The 17,934-nt window shown below is 43.1% G+C and overlaps 2 protein-coding genes across 4 annotated transcripts; one reads left to right on the top strand and one right to left on the bottom strand.

The window, feature by feature from the left end:
- Positions 1 to 2,275: 2,275 nt before the first annotated feature.
- Positions 2,276 to 2,802, top strand: LOC148321366 (distal membrane-arm assembly complex protein 1-like). The gene is made up of 2 exons (XM_088319270.1): positions 2,276 to 2,533; positions 2,605 to 2,802. Exons 1-2 carry the CDS (start codon positions 2,326 to 2,328, stop codon positions 2,667 to 2,669), a joined length of 273 nt encoding a protein of 90 aa, XP_088175396.1. The 5' UTR covers positions 2,276 to 2,325; the 3' UTR covers positions 2,670 to 2,802.
- Positions 2,803 to 3,946: 1,144 nt separating this feature from the next.
- Positions 3,947 to 17,248, bottom strand: snx13 (sorting nexin 13). Of its 3 annotated transcripts, none has more exons than XM_088319267.1 (25): positions 17,091 to 17,248; positions 12,284 to 12,396; positions 12,106 to 12,208; positions 11,946 to 12,035; positions 10,929 to 11,050; positions 10,669 to 10,787; positions 10,455 to 10,559; positions 10,288 to 10,376; positions 10,109 to 10,192; positions 9,882 to 10,020; positions 9,713 to 9,801; positions 9,210 to 9,309; positions 8,946 to 9,139; positions 8,630 to 8,734; positions 8,377 to 8,547; positions 8,228 to 8,297; positions 7,590 to 7,768; positions 7,371 to 7,478; positions 7,186 to 7,296; positions 6,898 to 7,059; positions 6,757 to 6,828; positions 6,532 to 6,677; positions 6,237 to 6,305; positions 6,051 to 6,163; positions 3,947 to 5,812 (listed from the first exon to the last, which is right to left on the bottom strand). In XM_088319267.1, the coding sequence occupies exons 1-25, from the start codon at positions 17,100 to 17,102 to the stop codon at positions 5,577 to 5,579; spliced, it is 2,901 nt and encodes a 966-aa protein (XP_088175393.1). In that variant the 5' UTR covers positions 17,103 to 17,248; the 3' UTR covers positions 3,947 to 5,576. The 3 variants fall into 3 exon arrangements, with proteins under 3 accessions (XP_088175393.1, XP_088175392.1, XP_088175394.1); XM_088319266.1 differs by lacking the exon at positions 17,091 to 17,248 and adding an exon at positions 16,739 to 16,971; XM_088319268.1 differs by lacking the exon at positions 17,091 to 17,248 and adding an exon at positions 16,739 to 16,970 and having other exon boundaries at positions 7,590 to 7,732.
- Between the last annotated feature and the right edge of the window lie 686 nt (positions 17,249 to 17,934).

Below are 17,934 nucleotides of genomic sequence, written 5' to 3'. Positions count from 1 at the left end.
AGGTACGTGTTGGTCATGTATCAACCAGCAGTGGAGTAAAGCAGTTGAATATTTTGACTATATTTGCAGTGGAATGGGTATAAATGCAAATTTGTGACAATCAACATCAAGACAAGACAAGAGTCACATTCACAAGTTTGTAAAAACATGTCCATCATGACATACCACCTGAAATAAAGTACAGCATACTGAATCAACACCAACAATTGGTCAAAGAAACTTACACACGCACAAAAAAAAAAACGTTCAATTGCAAGTACAAGTCATCGGATGTGCCATGTTCAACATTTAAAAAAAAACGCAAAAAAAAAAATAAAAGAAAGAGAAAAAGCTGGCCAGCATTAGAACAAATTAAAAACGGTTGAAATTGCAACAAAGCGAATTATGACGAGCTGCGCTCCAACCTCAAACGCTGTTACATCCCTCATATATGCAAAAGCTGCAAAAATCAAAATGTCATTATGAGAAACGGCAACAAACAACAAACATTTGCTCATGCACTCACTTACCTGAGGAAAAATCACGCGGTCGGGCGCCATCTTGCCGCACCTGCATTTGATGATTCCCGTCATGCACACCTGCCTCCAATAGACCGGCATGCATGACTTCACTTCCACCAATCTCAGGCAGGCTTCTTCTTCTCCTGCTTGTTGAATGGCGTTTTGCACACAATCACCACCCGGTGAACTTTAATTATGACTGCATCGGTTCCGCGTGGAAACTGTTGCTTCAATTTCACGCCACCAAAATGACAGGGAATCACATGCCATAAATAAATTACAGCAACATGGCTATCATGACACAACACTACAAGTTGTTGTGAAATGCGTCCGTGTTTGAGACGTTCGAAATCAATTTTTTTTTTCCAATGACGAAATATTTGGCCGTGTTCATCGCCTCCTCCGTAGTTGTAGTTACTCCAATTTGCCACAGGAAGGCGATATTCCAATACAATCCAAGTTTGACACGTTATAAATCCATATTTTTTTTCCAGTGACGAAATATTTGGTCGTGTTCATCACCTCCTTCGTAGTTGTAGTTACTTCAATTTGCCACGAGAGGGCGATATTCCAATACAATGCGTGTTTGAGACGTTATAAATCAATTTTTTTCCAATAACGAAATTTTTGGCCGTGTTCATCACCTCCTTCGTAGTTGTATTTACTTCAATTTGCCACGGGAGGGCGTTATTCCAATACAATCCGAGTTTGAGACGTTATAAATCAATTTTCTTTGCCAATGACGAAATATTTGGTCGTGTTCATCACCTCCTTCGTAGTTGTAGTTACTTCAATTTGCCACAGGAGGGCGATATTCCAATACAATCCGAGTTTGAGACGTTATAAATCCATATTTTTTTTCCAGTGACGAAATATTTGGTCGTGTTCATCACCTCCTTCGTAGTTGTAGTTACTTCAATTTGCCACGAGGGGGCGATATTCCAATACAATGCGGGTTTGAGACGTTATAAATCAATTTTTTTTCCAATGACGAAATTTTTGGCCGTGTTCATCACCTCCTTCGTAGTTGTATTTACTCCAATTTGCCACGGGAGGGCGATATTCCAATGCAAACCGTGTTGATATAATCCATGGAGAACGGCAAGTGCCCAAATTAAATAAATACATTGTTAAAATGTTAAATTAAAAGTGTCATCAATTAATTAAATGTTTGATTTATTAATTAAATGTGGATTTAAATAAATAAATCAGAATCATAATGCCCTTTATTGGCTGAGTTTGACATATACAATTAATTCATGAAACGTAACAAGGGACCACGAATTAATTAAATACATAAATAATTAAATACATAATTATATAGATTTTTCAAATATAGTAATTGATCATTTAATAAATGATACATTTATTTAATTTCACATTTATTTAATAAATAAAACATTCAATTAATTAATGACAATTTCCATTAAACATTTCACGGTGTACTGAATTTTGGCACTTTCAACCCTCCATAATAATCTGTCATTTTAGAAATACAATTTGAAAATTAAACGGTTATTAGACTTTTCCTTACTCGTTCCATAAAAGAAACGAAAACAATCACGTTGCATTTCAAGTGTTTCGATTCTAAAATGAAACTCAAATATCTAGTCTTTTTCCCATTTTTATACCGGATTCCAAACGTGACGATGTTAAATAGAAAAGGAAACATCGATACGTCTCGAATTTTGCTGCAAAATTCAATTTCCTGGTAGTTGCGCGTCATCAAAACGTCATTAATTCAATCACAAATCCCACTTCAGAAATTACTTCCGGGTCCAGCGGTACGCCTTATCCGTTAGCTTTAGCACACTACCTTTGCAAGATGGCGGCTCCCGAAGCGCCGCTAGGAGGAGAAAATGTCCCAATGTCGAAATCCATGCAGATGTTTAAGAGCTGTTGGAGCTGTCGACTTCTCTGCGGCGGTGGTCTGATCCTGTCCGGGTTGTACGTGTTCAACGCTGCCCGCAAAGTGGTGCGTCTCGGCGGGCCGACCTCTATGGGGACGGTTGCACAGATTACGTTCGCTTTAAGTGAGTTGGATCCAATGCGAATGTTATTAAAACAAGAATTCAAAAGTGACATTCATTTTTCTAATGACCAGGTTTGGGCGCGTGGGGAGCGGTTGTCATCACTGATCCCGTGGGTAAAGCGAAAAGGAAGACGTGAAGTGATGAAGCTTGGACACAGTCTGCGAATAACGTTGGGACATTGAAGGACACTCTTTGAAACTGACTTATTTTGCTGTAGATACAAGTGTTTGTGTCAGGTATTTGTTGAGATAAAAGCCATCATATGATCACCAGAGCATTTCTTCCTACTTTTTACACTGGACGAGTGAGCATACACTCAGCCCTTCGCGTCATATAGATGGGATATATTTCCAGAAATATAAATTGATTTTAATTATGAATGGTCGCCAGATGATGTCGAAGGCTAGGAAAGAAGCCTGGAAGAAAACTCCAGGTGCGCTCATGTGACATCATCTGACCAATAAGTGAAGAGCAGAATTAAAAGCAGTGGTCGGCGTTGCATTCGGTACCTGGGGCTTCATTTACCTGACTTGATCCACATCACAATAAATATCACCTTAGCATAACCACGCCAAAATAATAATAAAAAAAAAACAACAACAAAATACATACAACAGCTGCAACACTTATTTTAAATTTGATTCCTGGAAGAAAAGTCCCATTGCTAAATTTACGTTATCGGCCTGTGCTGCTTATTAATATTCTATTGACATGGCAACACATGTTGCAGACAAGAAAAAAAACTATGAAATGAATAGACAATTGGGAATCAATATAATCTCATGGCCAATCTGAATTTAAATTGCAAATATATGACCAAGCTGTTGATAGTGTTTATGCCAGCAAAGACCGACAGCTACTTCACGAGGTAAAAACACAAACACCATACAAAGTGTTGTCAGTTAGTTAGAGTTACCTTTTATTAGTGTTATACTGATGTGAGCACAGTTGCTCTCAAGGAAGGTTTTGTTGGAAAGCGTGATGCTAAAACAAAACAGTTTTCAGTTGCTTAAAGTAATGACATTCTGTTTTTTTTTTTTTAGGTTAAAGAAAAATATGAAAATAGAGTTGACAGTACATTTAGGCACACAATAGACAAACTGTACACAGAAATGCACATTTTTATGCATTCTGGGTTAAAAAAAAAGCCTTCCTGAATAGAGAGGTGTGCAGTTTTACAGGTGACGCCTCACCATGAGAATAGAGTTCAGTTCATCAGCCAATTGGAAGTCACCGTGGCTGAGTTCTAGCCAATGACTGCAGAGATGGGTACTTCGTTCAAACCAATGGGAGACCCCCGCCCCACAGTTGCTACTATAAGTGCTCATGAGCAGCGATTCCACTTGTCATGCCTGTCCCTGCTAAAGAAGACATACAAGCTTGTTTGCTAATAAAAGGTAATTCATTGGGGGGAAAAAACAATGTGACTTATAAAACAAGTCTGTAAAAGAAAAAAAAAAAGGATAATGGAATGTTAAAGTTGTTGGGCTAACAAGGAGAAACATTTCATGTTTTTTTTTTTTTTTAAAGAACATGATTCTCTTGTTTCACTATACAATAATTGGAAATGCACATGCATCCAAGAAAAGTAATATTGCACAAAATTTACGACCTGCTGTCTTCCATCTAAAAAGTGATTCGGAGTATTTGCCTACACCGAGAAGAGGATTCAGTCAAGTGGAGGAGCTTCTTGTCAGTTCACACTGCCGATGCGTCGTCTTAAGGCTGACTCACTCCCACAATTGTACCACACGCACACTTTTGCACTAGAGCGGAGAATACATTCGTTGATGTGTATGGAAACCATTTAGGCAATTTCTCAATATCCTTAATATTCATCTTAAGGTTTAAGTAAATACATTTCTTCTGGAATTGTATGCTTTCATCTGAATTTGACCAGACTAATGCAAACTTAAACGTGCATCGCCATCAAAGAATTACAATTAATAAGCTAAGCTTGCTTGCTTATTTATTTTACTGCACCAAAGAAAAATCTTTCATTCGTTAATGAAAATATATAAATATCGAATCAATATCGCTATAATTAACAACTATATTGCATCTTTTTCCAATATCGTGCCAGCCTAATATTTCTATATACCCGTGTATGTGTGTTTGTAAAGACACACAAGCACACACAACTGTATTCATAATAATCCTAATAGTGAAGATGGACCTTAAGATGGGGTCGAAAGCTGATACCGACTAAACGCTCAAATGGTTTTCCATAGACGTGTACTTGGTGTGCTCGTATGGACAGCTGCGACTTTACGCACACACAAACACACCGTGTGAGGTCAACATTGCATCATTTCGCTTCATCTTCACAGAGTACAACATTGTGAGCTTTGGTCATCTGGGGTCTGGGTGGACAGTAAAAGGGGATCGAGGGGGGGTGGGGGATTTCCGATGTGAAACACGCACAAAAAAAAAAAAAAAAACAGCACATTGGCGTGAAAATAACAATATAAAAATCCATCCATCCTCTATTTGTTCAGTCACATTTTTAAAAAGAGCGCCGCGTTAGCCAGTGCTATTGACATATTTGGTTGCTCTGAACGCAAAGAGTGCAGCTTTTGCCGTTGAAAATGTCTACAGCATTAAGAGGGGAGCGAGAAGAAGCGAAAAGGAAGGTAAGGCAAGGTGTGGGTCGACGCTATCTCTTCCTGCAGTTTAAAAACAGTACAGTACTCGCGGGCCATAGGAGGGGGGGGGGGCGTGGCACCACTGGCTGGCCCAGTTCAGCGAAACTAAACTAAAAACATCCAAAACTCAAGTGGGACTAAAACGCTGTCATGTGGGATGCATGTGATGTGTGTGTATAATGGAATCCGTATTATTATTATTTGGAGTGTTTTTAATGAGAAGTCACGAGGGCTTCACACCTTAAAGTTCACATTAAGCCCCTTCCCCCCAATGTCACGTTTAGCTCTCAAGTCTGTGTGTGTACGCACGTGTGTACGCACGTGTGTGTGTGTGTGTGTGTGCGTGCGTGCGTGCGTGTCTACTTCTGTCCGTGTCCATCTGGTTCGATCCACTGGTGTCACCTCTTGAGCGAGGAACCTTTGAGTTTGTGGCCGTATCTGTGGATGCGCGGCGAGCGGGAGTGCAGTTTGACGAAGAGCTCGGGGAACTTGTATTGGGGGAACATGGTCTCCAAGAAGCCCTCCAGGAAGACGTAGACCAGCCGCCGGTTCATGGGCCGGTATTGGAACATGTCGAAGACGCGCAGGATGCCCTTGCGCGTGGTTTCCGCGCCGATGATGTGCTTCAGCTCGTCTGCGCGGACACACAGCATGACGCATCTCAAAATAACATCCCAGAAAATATAGAATTGATATTTTCATTTTTTTAAGGGGTTTTGAGGCAACATGTATTTTCTAATAGTCATCCCTGTAAAATACATGTCAGTCACACTTATAGAACTTGATCAATACTGGTAAAGACACTTATTTAAATATGCAGCACCACTCGTCTATGAGCATTTTTATTTTTCGCTAAGTGTCCGCGTTATCACCTGGCATGATGCCCAGCAGACTGGTCTTGGCAGCAACTCGCGTCCTCATCCGAATGCTCTTGTCCCGACGAGGCGGGGTCTCGGCCAGAATGCCGTTAGGCCAATACGAGTCTCTGTGGCAAGTTGGGAATTTAGGATGGTCCCTGCAAATGCCTTTGGGTGTCTAAAAAGAAGCTTGTAAGTTACCTGAACTTCTTGACATAATCTGCCACCTGCTCTGGAGACGTCAAGTAGTCCACGTGGTCCACAATTTTCCTGCAGGTGAAGCAACCATGATGTGTCGATTACAGCGAGTCCTCCGAGATGGCAGATTTTTTTTTTTTTTAACGGTATTAAGGGAAATCGAAGTGCCGCAAAATGTCAGGCAGCACTGAGCTCATAGATTTCTGTTATTGATTTTTGGTTGAACAATATTTTGTCAAATGTGTTTATTTCTTGAGTGTCTTGAAATTTATTATCTGGTCTTTGTATTCGGACAGACCTGTTGATGGTGTCGCCGTACGTAGCCCGTATGAGCTGCTGCAGCAGGTTCTTGATATTCCTGCGCAGCCACTGGTTCTTCTCCTTCAGGTCGAACACCTCGTCCATCAGCAGCAGCATGACGCGCAACGGGATGTTGTCGTCCACCTGCGTGCGCCAACACAAGATGTGGGAGATTGGCGGCAAAAAATAAAATCATTAACGACACGTGAGCAGGTCCACTCACATTGTCGTCCAGCTGTGCGGAGACTCGACAGTGTTCGGGGTCGATGTCCGCCTTGGGAAGAAGAGAAGGCTCCTGGGAAAGAAGGGATGCGCGTCACATTTGTTCCAAAAAGAGGACGAGTACGTTGCTGACGTGAAGCACCTTGAATATGGACTGCTTGATGTCCTGGCCGAGTCTTTCGGACATGCGGCCCATGTTGTCCGACACTTTGTTCATGCCCTCGGCCAGACTGTCGGGGAGCGACTTAACCGCGTTGGAGACGTTCCTCATGGAGCTCCGCAGGGGGTTGACAAACGTGTCGATCTGGTGTGGGAACACGACAGACGAGTGATCGGGATTTGTCGGCAATTCTGAGCAACATTCTCCCGACATTTAAAACAGCAGAAGCGCGATACCTGCCACGTGTATTTTTTTTAATTATTATTTTACCTTGCGTGCAAAATCTCCTTTGCCTTTGTTGTAGGCTTTGTTCTCTAGGAAGTCATAGACATACGGGAGAAGAGTTGGGCACGCCTTCACCATCTCAGGGTTCAGCAGCAACTGCAACAAACGCACACATTAATTATGGCGTGATTCAAATGCAATTTAATGACACTAATATGCAAGACTCATACTTGTAGGTAAGCATTGAGGTCTTTTTTTCTCTTCTCCAGGAAGTCTCTGTCCATGTTGTTGAAGGTTTTCTTCCCCGGGAGCTTGAGGATGGACGTCAAGTTCTCAAACTAAAAGTACAACGACGCAAACGTGAGCTAGCCGAGATAACGACGCTCAGACACACGCGGTCGCTTTCTCGCAGTCGAACGCTCAAGCGCTCACCCACAACTAAATCAAACCTGCTCAGTGATCCTCATGTGGAAGTCGTGGAAATCAGAGTACCGCCGGTACGTCTTCCAGCAATCCTCGCTGCCGTCCGGGTTGCGTCTGAATACAGTGATGGCGTAAAGCGCGTACGTCTTCCCATGCTCATTGCACACACCTGCAGCAGCCCACAGGCCGGGAATACAAGTGTCAGCTACCCCACCCGACAACACATCCACAAGAGGGAAGGCACGGAGCAGGAGAGGGTTACGGACAGAAAAGAACATGCGGGTGCAAAAGGGTGAGGCGTGGAGGGAGAGGATGGCGACAAATTGGCGGGGCAAAGGAAAAGAAAGCAGAAAAACAATAAAGGTGATGGAAGGAGCAAAGAAAGATGGCGCCAAAAAGATGGGTGATAAAACAAAACGGGACAATGAGCACATCAAATAAAAAAATTAGGCTGGATTTACACGACACATTCAATATTTATTTCATTTTTTTAATCCACATTTGAAAGAATGATAATATTTGATTCTGTGTGTTTTTATTATTTTTATTTATTTCCACAGCCGTGGCACATTTGCCAATTGTGAAAAATCAATAACCAAATTGTGCCACCGGAATGGCGATGCGGTGTAAATCCAGCCTTCAACATCACATGTGGTGTGTGTACCCGTGTCCGAGATGAAAGCGTGGAGCTGCATAGATTCTTCCTGGCAGGAGTTGGTCAAGTCATCCAAAGACTGGAAAGACAAGAAAAAGTTGAGTCGGCAGCCGCAAGTGGACATCAGTCAGCTTGGCGAGAGGAAGCGAGGCCTTCACCAGGTTAATGCTTCCGGTCGGGGAGCCATTGAAGGATTCTCCGTCGCCGTCATCCGAGCCGCGGTAGCTCGGCTCTTTGAGCATGTCCAGCTCAGCCAGCAAGCGGACGTAGAGGGGACTCTGCTTAAAGCCGGGGTAGTAGCGCTCGTCCTTCAGCATCATGTCATACACCTGAGGCAAAACACCGCTTTTCATTTTTTTAATTGTCATGAGAAGAAAAGAAGCCACAATTCATGAGGAAAACATTTAATACCTTTCTCTGGATGTCGTCAAATATTTCGGGCGTGGGATCATCTTTCTGCAGCTTTTCCCCCAAGCGTGTTATTGAGTCCTCGTTGACTTGAACCCTGGGGGAAGCCTGCTGGGAGAACAAGAGCAAGCAAGCTTGTAAAGTCGGCACATTTTGATTTTTTTTTAAAAAAAATGTCACAATGGCAAGACAACGTTATCTTGGATCACCTCCAAAGTGTGCCACGCAACTTTCAGGACCATTACTTTTTGTGTACTTTGAACATAATTTAGCCGAATAATATTTTTAACGTTATAATTGAGCCGAGTTCATTTTTGACCTTGTCAGAGAGGTATTGCTCAAAGACGCCCAGCGCGGCCGCCTTGAGGAGCCCCTTGGTGGCGCTGGGCTGCCTCTTGCCATCTTTCTGCCAGTGCTCCATGGCCTCCAGCTGCTGCTGCGCCGTCACCCGGTAGCCTTCCACGGTGAGCCAGAAGAAGAGCTCTGCCTGGGCGCCGGCTGCCTGCATGAAATCTGCGAGAGAAATGTCATTAATGCAAGTAGTTTGCGGAACGGTGGCGACGTTTGCGCATTTTTTTTTTACCCATGAAGAACTGCAGGGCTATGTTGTGGACGAGGATGTGATCCAGTGGGATGACGCAGAGCTTGCCGAAGTTGGCCGCAAGCTTCAAAGCGTCCACCTCCTACACAGGAGGGAAGGGGACAAAGATGTGCGGTCAGTCGAGATGATGTCGCGCTTAATAAAATGGCTTTCATCAAAAGCAGTGGATACTCGTGGAAATTTTGTCTAGATACTCGTGGAAATTTTGTCTAAAATAAGCTTCTTAAGCCTTCAGACCTTCTATGAGCATTTTGTGCCATTCTGTTTCATATTTCCAAGTGACTTTGATGGTGTTGAGCGGTAATGTCAAATTTGTCATGATTCAATTGTATTAGAACATAGATGACGATTCTAATCAGATTGAATAGAATTATCGTAAAAAAAAAAAATTAAAAAAAAATGAAAAAGTCAATTTGGCAGTTTTTCGCAAATTGCTGTTTGTGGGAAAATTCGGGTGGATATTAAATGAATGAATCTCTTCCGACCTTGCCAGACTGAAGTCTCTGGATTCTGGTCTCGCACACCTTCTTCACAAACAGAAGACTGTTGATTTGGTTCTTGATCACGTTGATGTCTAAAATCAGAAACGAAGCAAGCGATATTATTTCAGGATTTGTCGAGGTCATCTAAAAGCTACGAAATGACGCCACTCACCATCTCCGGCTGTGTCCAGCGAGCGCAAATACTGCAGCTCCTCCATCACTTTGTCCTTCACGGCCTCCAGCTCTGCAGGCTTGTCGGTCAGTTTCAAAATGTTCATGAAGGCTTCATAGTTACAGCTGGAGTCTCGGATCTAAAGACACACGCGCAAACGCGTGTTCAAGAGTCACGACGTTTTCAATTTGGCGACCGCATTGTTGAACGTGTGCAAAAAATGGTACCATCCAGATGACAAACTGGTTGATGTAGTCTGAGTCACTCAGCTGGTTGATGAGAGGGAGCAGGACGCCACGCGCCAACACCTCCTAATAATAAAAACAAAACAAAAAACATTGAATTTGAATTTGGAACGCAACAGTCGCAGGTGTGCAGACGTAACGTGTTTCAAATGCGCACTCACTCTTAAAAAATATCTCATGTTCTTGTTGTGGAAGTCTCCAGGAGGTAGTAACAGATACAGAAGCAACTCGCACAAGTCACGGAGGAAACCTGAGGCAAATATCAGCAAACAAATCAACACGCACGTTCGCGTTACGCTGCGAATGAAACAAATCTGAGTTTGTTTACCTTCTTCATCCCTGAGAGAAGTGCACACGACGTCTCGACAAATATTCCTTTCCATTTCCACTTCAGCCTCGAAAAACGAGTCGATCAGCTCGTCTGTAATGTCCCCTGACCAGACAACGCTAATCAGTCCGACTACGTGCTTGCCATTAACAGATATAAAATCAAATTGAATTGCGCGGTCAGTCGACGGGTCACGTGACAGCTCATCGCTTACTTTGTTTATCCTCTCTGTCGGGGAGACGATCCTGAGCTTTACGAAAGACACGCAAATGGGTGGCAAAGTCGTCCACCAGGCGAGTGGTGAAGTAAGGCTGCCAGTCCACTTCTTTGGACCTTGACATACAAAAATGTGACCAGACGCAAGGGTGAAATGAATACAACTGTAGAATTCACTTTTCGTTCAAGTGAAACATCTCCGACGGTTTGTTTCGTAGGTGTCCCTAATGAAGTGGCTGCTGAGTGTGCGACTTGTACCGCGTTGAGAACTGGACGAGGGCGTTCTGCAGCGTCTGTCTGATCTCCAATAAGAAGGACTCATCGTCGCTCAGAGTGTAGTACCAGTACTGGATATAATCTCTCAAAGCAAACTGGATCACCTGCAGGGGGACAAATAAGCTGTGAGGAAAAAATAAAACTATGCTCATCATTTAATGTTAATATTCAACGTCTACACGAGGAATCAACTGATAAAAGTGATAACTTTTAAGTAACCTTTTATCATATTATTTTTTAATGATCAAGCGTGAAAGACTAAGACCTTGATAAAGAGCTCGAGTTGACATGAAAAAGCTTTAAAAAAAAAAAATCGGTTGGTTCCAAAATATTTGACGCAAATCAGCATTTGACCTTGTTTGCGTGTCGAAGTGACCCAGCACAAGACAACAATTGTTTCTTTTTTTCTACTTAAAGGCTTCCCATGGAGTGCAATGTGGGGAAGCATCGCAGTCAATGTCATGTGACCATCACAAAAGTGCTGCTCGCCGCATTCTTTCACACGAATGTCCGACTTCCATTACTTTTAGACGATCCGATCGCAACACAAAGTCTCATCGTAAGGCCTGGTTTAAAAACTTGAAATAATCACGCTATTAAATTTAACGAGGATTAAATGTGCATTCAGCATATTGTGCTCATTTATGTTGACGATGCTTCACGTGGGCGCGCGCGCGAGCTTGCATTTCATCTGCTTAAGCATGCGTCATTAAATAATGCCCGCCAGAGAAGAATGACACGGATACTATCGGACACTTCATCCGCATGCTTTCATTTCCCCGTTGCTTTTGACTCATGTGACTTACAAATGCTTGCATCTAAAGCGCGACATACATCACCTGACAGCCTCCCCTGAGCAAACCATACTGAGGTTAGAATGGCTCATGTGGGAGTTTAAAGTCACTGATACGGATGAGCTGACCTGTCACATAGTGCGCCCAAAAGAAAAAAAACAAAAAAAAAAACAGTGCGGCTGAGGCAAACTGTATTGTCGCACACCTGCTGCAGAGGTTCATCGATGAAACTCGAGCCAGTCAGTCGCCGGTCGATCTTTATGGGCTTCATCTCCAGCTTCATCTCATCCAGCGTCTTGACAAAAAGACAACCATTAGAGGAGAAACGTGCAGACATCCAACACGAACCGAGTCATAAAGTTTACCTTTAAAATACCAATTTGTGGGGGCGGCAGGTAGGAGTGCTCGCACCTCTCCAGATACTTCTCCGAGTTGATCTTCCCGTAAAGCAAAGTGACTGCAAAGGCCCTGCGGAGATAAAACAGTTCAGAGTGGCACGCCGGTGTAATGGACACGTGAAAAAAAAAAAGCGTTCCTACTCACCCGCCAATGAAGCAGAGGATATAAAAGGCCAGGTAAAATATGGCAAAGGGTCCGAAAGTGATGAGGAACAGCACCACGCCGAGACCCCCCCATCCCCAAAAGGACAGACTGGCCTACAAAAGTGACAAAAACTGCAATCATCCTTCCATGATAGCTTATTTATAAAAAATAAATACAATTCAAAAAGCTTGGCAAATTTTGGAGTTTTATTTTTTTTTTAAAGGATTGGATACCAACAGTGATATAATCGTTATCTAACATGAGGTTAAAATGATATTAGACAAAAACTTGTGAGGTTGCGTTTGTGCGTACTCGTAAGCCACTTCCGATATTGTTCCTGTTATTGTCAGTGCAGGAAGCAAAGCTCTGGCATCCAGCAAGCAAGTCTGGTGGCCCACTTTTTCTGGACAAGCAAGTCGGGTCAGGTGGCTAACTGTAACCGTAACCCCGGGAATAGCGTTTCACGAACGCCATCGCAGACGTCCAACAAACTGACGCAGGTGACATTCGCATCACGCTATTTAATTCTTCGAATGCTTTCGTTTTTTTTTTTTTAAACAAATGAAAGGGGGGAAACAAATTAACTCACAAATACAATTTTGGTGGGAAAAAATTCTGAGATTAAAGGCCATATTGTCACTAGAGGAACGTGAACATGTATGAGGAATCTTTCAGGTATGTCTCGAGAAAAAAGTGCTCAAACAGGCTAGACAAGACTGGACTGACATCTAACAAAAAGTCACAAAGAACAATTTGCGCTCGCTCTGGTTAACCTCAAATTACGCATTAAAAGGCAACAAAAGTGACAGGAGCAGGAGTCTCGAATATCAGCGAGGTCGTTAACAACTTTGATAACATCTCGAGCCCTGAGCGCCATCAAAGACGCCATTGTTGGGGTGCGTTCAGCTCTGGACGGGAATTGTCAGCGCTCCATTTCGAAGCGCATGTGACGGCACGCAAACTGAAAGCCCGAGCGTTGAAAGCATTTACTATGCATCGAGTGTGGTTCAATCCACTTGGCTGAAATGTGATCCTCATCGTACGCAGACTTTCGGCTCATAATAAAACCACTGTGGGGAAAGAGCTCGTGACCAGATGACATCAGCGTACATAACTACAACAATTTAAATCTGTCTTGTTTTGAGGCGGCTCCATAAATGCTGTCAGAGCTCTTCCGGAAGACAAAACTAAAATAGAAGCACAATCATTGCAGGAAAAAGACCCACTTGAAATGTGTAACGTGATCCACGCTTGACGTCAGCGGTGTGGCGGCGAACGCCGAGGCTTATCAGCGAGGGCGCGTGTGATGAGATGCCGACGGCGCCGATGCTTGGAGGCGAGATGATAACAGTGAGAGTTATTACAGCTTACGCTGGCTTTGGAACGGGAACCATCTGCTTCACTGATTAACACCCGAGCCTCATCGAGAACACGTGGCGTAACGTAACTCGCGCAACCAAACGGGTCTGTTGATTTTGAAATGTGAAGCGCAAAAGGAAATTTGCTTAAAATTTGGGCTCAGCGTAATGGTTCAGTCTTTTTAATTCTAATCAAATGAACCTCAAAACAAAAGTAAAGCATTGTAAAAAATGTTCCACACAATTTAGCATAATTAATTTGAAAGCCCAAGTGTCAGAAGATCTCATCGGGTAAGTATTAAATTGTGCGTTCACACACACAGATGGCGCACACAGCTGGCAACAGGTGAAAACGTGGAAGGGACCACCACCAAAAAAAAAAGTTTTGCAATTTGGTTCGTTCCGACGGATTTCAACACGCAATATTTTAGAGAGAAACACATCTACTTAAAACGAGTTTTATCCCAGATGACACAGCATGACTCCTTCTTGTGACTGGGCACAAGGCAGTCCTAGACCAGGTGTGGGCAAACATTTGGATTGGCGGGCCACAATGGGTTCCAAAATTTGACAGAGGGGCCGGACCAGGAGCAGGTGGAAGGAGTATTTTGGTAACCTCACCTCATTGGAGAAAAAAATACATTTAATTTGAAATGAAAATGAACAGAAGTATTACAACGAAATATCTGACTTTGACACACCACAGTATTTAGAAAATAAAACATTAACAATGTTTATTCCTTTAATTTTTTTTCAAGTTCGGCGGGCCGGATTAAAACTTTTAATGGGCCGCATATGGCCCCCGGGCCGTAGTATGCCCACACCTGAATTGTGCTTACCTTTACGAATCAAGCCGCCACCACTCTCTGCGTCATAGCGTCATTTTTTCGTGGTCACCATCACTGTGTACGTTTGAATGTACGCACTAAGATTGCATATAGGGTCGCATTTCCAACCAAAGTGGGTCAAACATCAAAAATTAACCACGCAAGATGTTACAGAATGGTTTATATTTGATATAAATTGAATAATTGATCCAGGCAGACAGAAATGAGTCATTCTGTAAGAAGGGGCGCCCGGCACAACATTTCTGTGAGTGATCCAAATGGTAACGGTCCACCGCCACAAAGAGAAGCGTTACTCAGTTCTCTCCCTGACACACTTGAGATGATCTCATGGGTGGCTGCAGTCCTGATCTGCATGGTCATTAGGCAGCCTGTTAGCTTACACCATTAAAACTGGCCGGTGGGAGATCCCCAGTTAATGCCGGAGAAAGTCACAGGGATGACCGATCACGCCTAATCCATCCGGAAATCTATTATGCAAAGACATGCCATGTAGGCCAAGAGCACAACACTGTCCGCTTTAGAAGCTTGTACAGACAAAAAAAAAACCATTTGGTCGATGACTAAACGTCAGATCAAACATGGCGTTCATGTTCATGAAGGAGGTGCAAGAGGACTTGAGGCACATTGAGGTTATGACGACGCAGACCACCTCTTGAATCAAGTCTGGGTCACATTCTTGGCCTAAGCCGGATGGCGAGAGAGCCATTTGCAAGAGTCTCGTTCCTGTGTGTCATATATCTCACAGTGCCCAACAATTTCAGGAAGTCTTTATTACAGCGTGGCAAACCCTTTTTGGGCTATGATAAAACTCTGCCATACAATGCGTTTGTAAACTGTTTCGAGTGAATCGGTGGGCATTCTCATGGAATCTTTTTATAGTGGCGATGCGAGACAAGCGGAATCATTTCCGAAGGTGACGGGCACTGGAGGTTTATGTTACTCCCATAGGATGCGGGACTGACATGCCAAGTTATTTGCAGGCTGTGAATGCAGCCGGTGGAGTCAAGAAAGAGATTTTTGTCGATTGCGAATTCAACAGAACAAACCTGTGATGTGACGGCTACAACATCAAGCAGGATGCAGCCAAATCAGATTGCGGAACCACAGATCGCCTATATGCGGTCTTGGGGATACGTCTGCACACAACTTGGGCTCCGCGCGGCTACGAGAAAGCCATCTGAGGCTCAGTTTGTCAAGTCAGTGAATTCCTTTGATGGACAGAAGGAGGCCGAGATGTCCGCGGTAGGACGCAGAAGCCTGATGTGATCAAATCTTATCGTACGCTTGTTTGAAAAGCAACCCGAAACAGCTTCTCGGATGACACGCTTGCGGGTGGCGATGATCGGCAATCAATACGAAACGTGTTTACAAGCATGTGCACAGCTGGTCCCATTGGGCGGGAATAAATCAGTGCACTCCTCAAATTGGATAATGCATTCCTCAATTCGTACCTTACAATTGATATGTAACCTTTGTAAACCTGGGCCTAGTCGTCACACAAACAAACTGCCAACCACACAGACTGCACTGTCTTTATGACACAAAAAAATACTGCAGTGGCAACTAAATCCTTGTTACTGAGGCTAAATGTGTACTTAAACCACTGGAGAGGTGCCAAGAAAAGGCTCATATCATCTTAATTCAGCTTTATTACCTCTGCCAAGGAAGTTTCATTTTCATTTCCCTCCGATGGGCTTCTGTCATCATGCAAACACAACCAGACGGACTTAAAGGAAGATGAAATGAGTCCGTTTGGAATTAAGACCCCACGGGTGCCTGTTTAAGTACAGTTTGTGGCAAACAGGTAGTGATTTTTTTAAAAACTTTTGTCACTAGCCATTTGCAAATTATTGATTTGTTTAAGGTTTCATCTTGTGTTTTGAACCAATACAGGGCTATTTTCCTTTCTTGTAATCGTAAGAAAATTATGATTTGGGGGGTACTGCAACAACGTTAAAGGTAAAATAAAAGAGATCGCCCATGCGTCACATAGCATCAACTTAAACCTGCCTGCGCGGCGATACTTTATGGAAAAAAACTCACGTGACATGACGGTCTGTCCACTACAGATAACATTAAAACATCGAAGCAAATATCTTTGAAGCGAACCAAAAGTAAAGAGAAGTAACACGTTCTTTAACAGTTTAATCAACATGTCGTAGTGTATACACGCGGTTTAACCGACTCTTCCAGAGTTAATAAAAGACGCACCTGGCCAAAAAAAAAAACCAAACCCACACCCAGCTCACCTGTGATCGGTGTGATGTCGAATTTTCCCGGTGGTGGCCGTTTGTCATAATACAAACACTCCCTATCTACGTCGAGCTAATTCCAGCGCAGTGTTGACAGTACGAATATCCCAAGATCATGGTATTAGCGTCGCGTTAGCTGTGTAATCCCGGGTCGAGTGCCATTTATAGCAGACGAGCTTTGGAGAAACATCGAGACTGTGCGGTGTCCGTTCTCTCCCATGACAATCGGTGCGTGTGTGTGTGTGTTTACCTGCAGGGCTAACGCCTAGCCGCCTCGCGCGCACAGCCTGACAATCATTCACGGAAAGCTACTAAACTCCAAATAACACGCTCGTCAACCGGAGCTTACCTCTGCGATCATCGTTCAAAAGGCGTCCGGTGGCCTCGGTTAACCCCACCACATCGTAACACGCGAACGGGACTCTTTTCTTTACGGTTAAAAACGATCGTATTTCCAATCTCCGTCTTCGCTTCCGAGCGTCGCCATGTTTGCGAGGTTTACGTCTCCAGTGCGGACGTCGCCACCTGATTGGCTGGGAAGTGATGACGTATTAACACGCCCGTGAAGACCGACACATAAGCAGAAACAATCGAGATTGAATAAACTTGTACGTAACATTCATCACATTACAGAATAGTACAATTTATCTAAACATCTGCTTTACATACTTTATTGAGCAACTTGGCCTGCAGAATTTAAGTTTAAGTCTACCAGTAATACTAATTGATCATTTAATGTAGAATTGCCACTCCGTGTTTTAAAAAAATACAAAAAGCAGACTCGGTTTGATTTAAACAACTTTCAAACACTACAAAAGCACTTCATGAAATAATAAATATAATCAAATTCAAGACCGGGGACGGTGCAAGTGTGATATTCGTACCCTCGTAGTATGCGGGCTCTCTCTAGCGGTAGAGAAAATCTCTGCTTCAATACGTTGATATTTATTTATTAACTGTTTATAAACATTTACCTGGCTGATTTTATATTTAACTTTTAGATACATAAAAAAATGATTTAATAATTACTTGAGTAAATTTCTTTTTGTTTTTCTATGTTAAAGTCTAGTGTTAATGTTCAATGCTTAACCCAGAGTGGCCCTAAAAAAACATTCAATATTTTAAAACTTTGATCTGTGTCGAGTTTCATGAACACTTGGGACGACTGTATTTTTTAAAAGTTGTTCATTGTG

Source organism: Idiotropiscis lumnitzeri, chromosome 16 (assembly GCF_059441095.1).
Source record: "Idiotropiscis lumnitzeri isolate Australia: NSW breed Sydney's pygmy pipehorse chromosome 16, RoL_Ilum_1.0, whole genome shotgun sequence".
Lineage (NCBI taxonomy): Eukaryota > Metazoa > Chordata > Actinopteri > Syngnathiformes > Syngnathidae > Idiotropiscis > Idiotropiscis lumnitzeri.
This window is presented reverse-complemented; position numbering and strand designations above follow the sequence as displayed.

Bases quoted from the DNA above. Each gene is read 5' to 3' on its own strand.
- snx13 (XM_088319266.1), bottom strand. From the start codon at position 16,786: ATGACAAACGGCCACCACCGGGAAAATTCGACATCACACCGATCACAG. The intron at 9,140-9,209 runs GTAAAAAAAAAA...TTTCTCTCGCAG, and splicing joins AGCCCTGCAGTTCTTCATGG to ATTTCATGCAGGCAGCCGGC. The intron at 6,678-6,756 runs GTGAGTGGACCT...TGGCGCACGCAG, and splicing joins CCGCACAGCTGGACGACAAT to GTGGACGACAACATCCCGTT.
- LOC148321366 (XM_088319270.1), top strand. From the start codon at position 2,326: ATGGCGGCTCCCGAAGCGCCGCTAGGAGGAGAAAATGTCCCAATGTCG. The intron at 2,534-2,604 runs GTGAGTTGGATC...TCTAATGACCAG, and splicing joins ACAGATTACGTTCGCTTTAA to GTTTGGGCGCGTGGGGAGCG.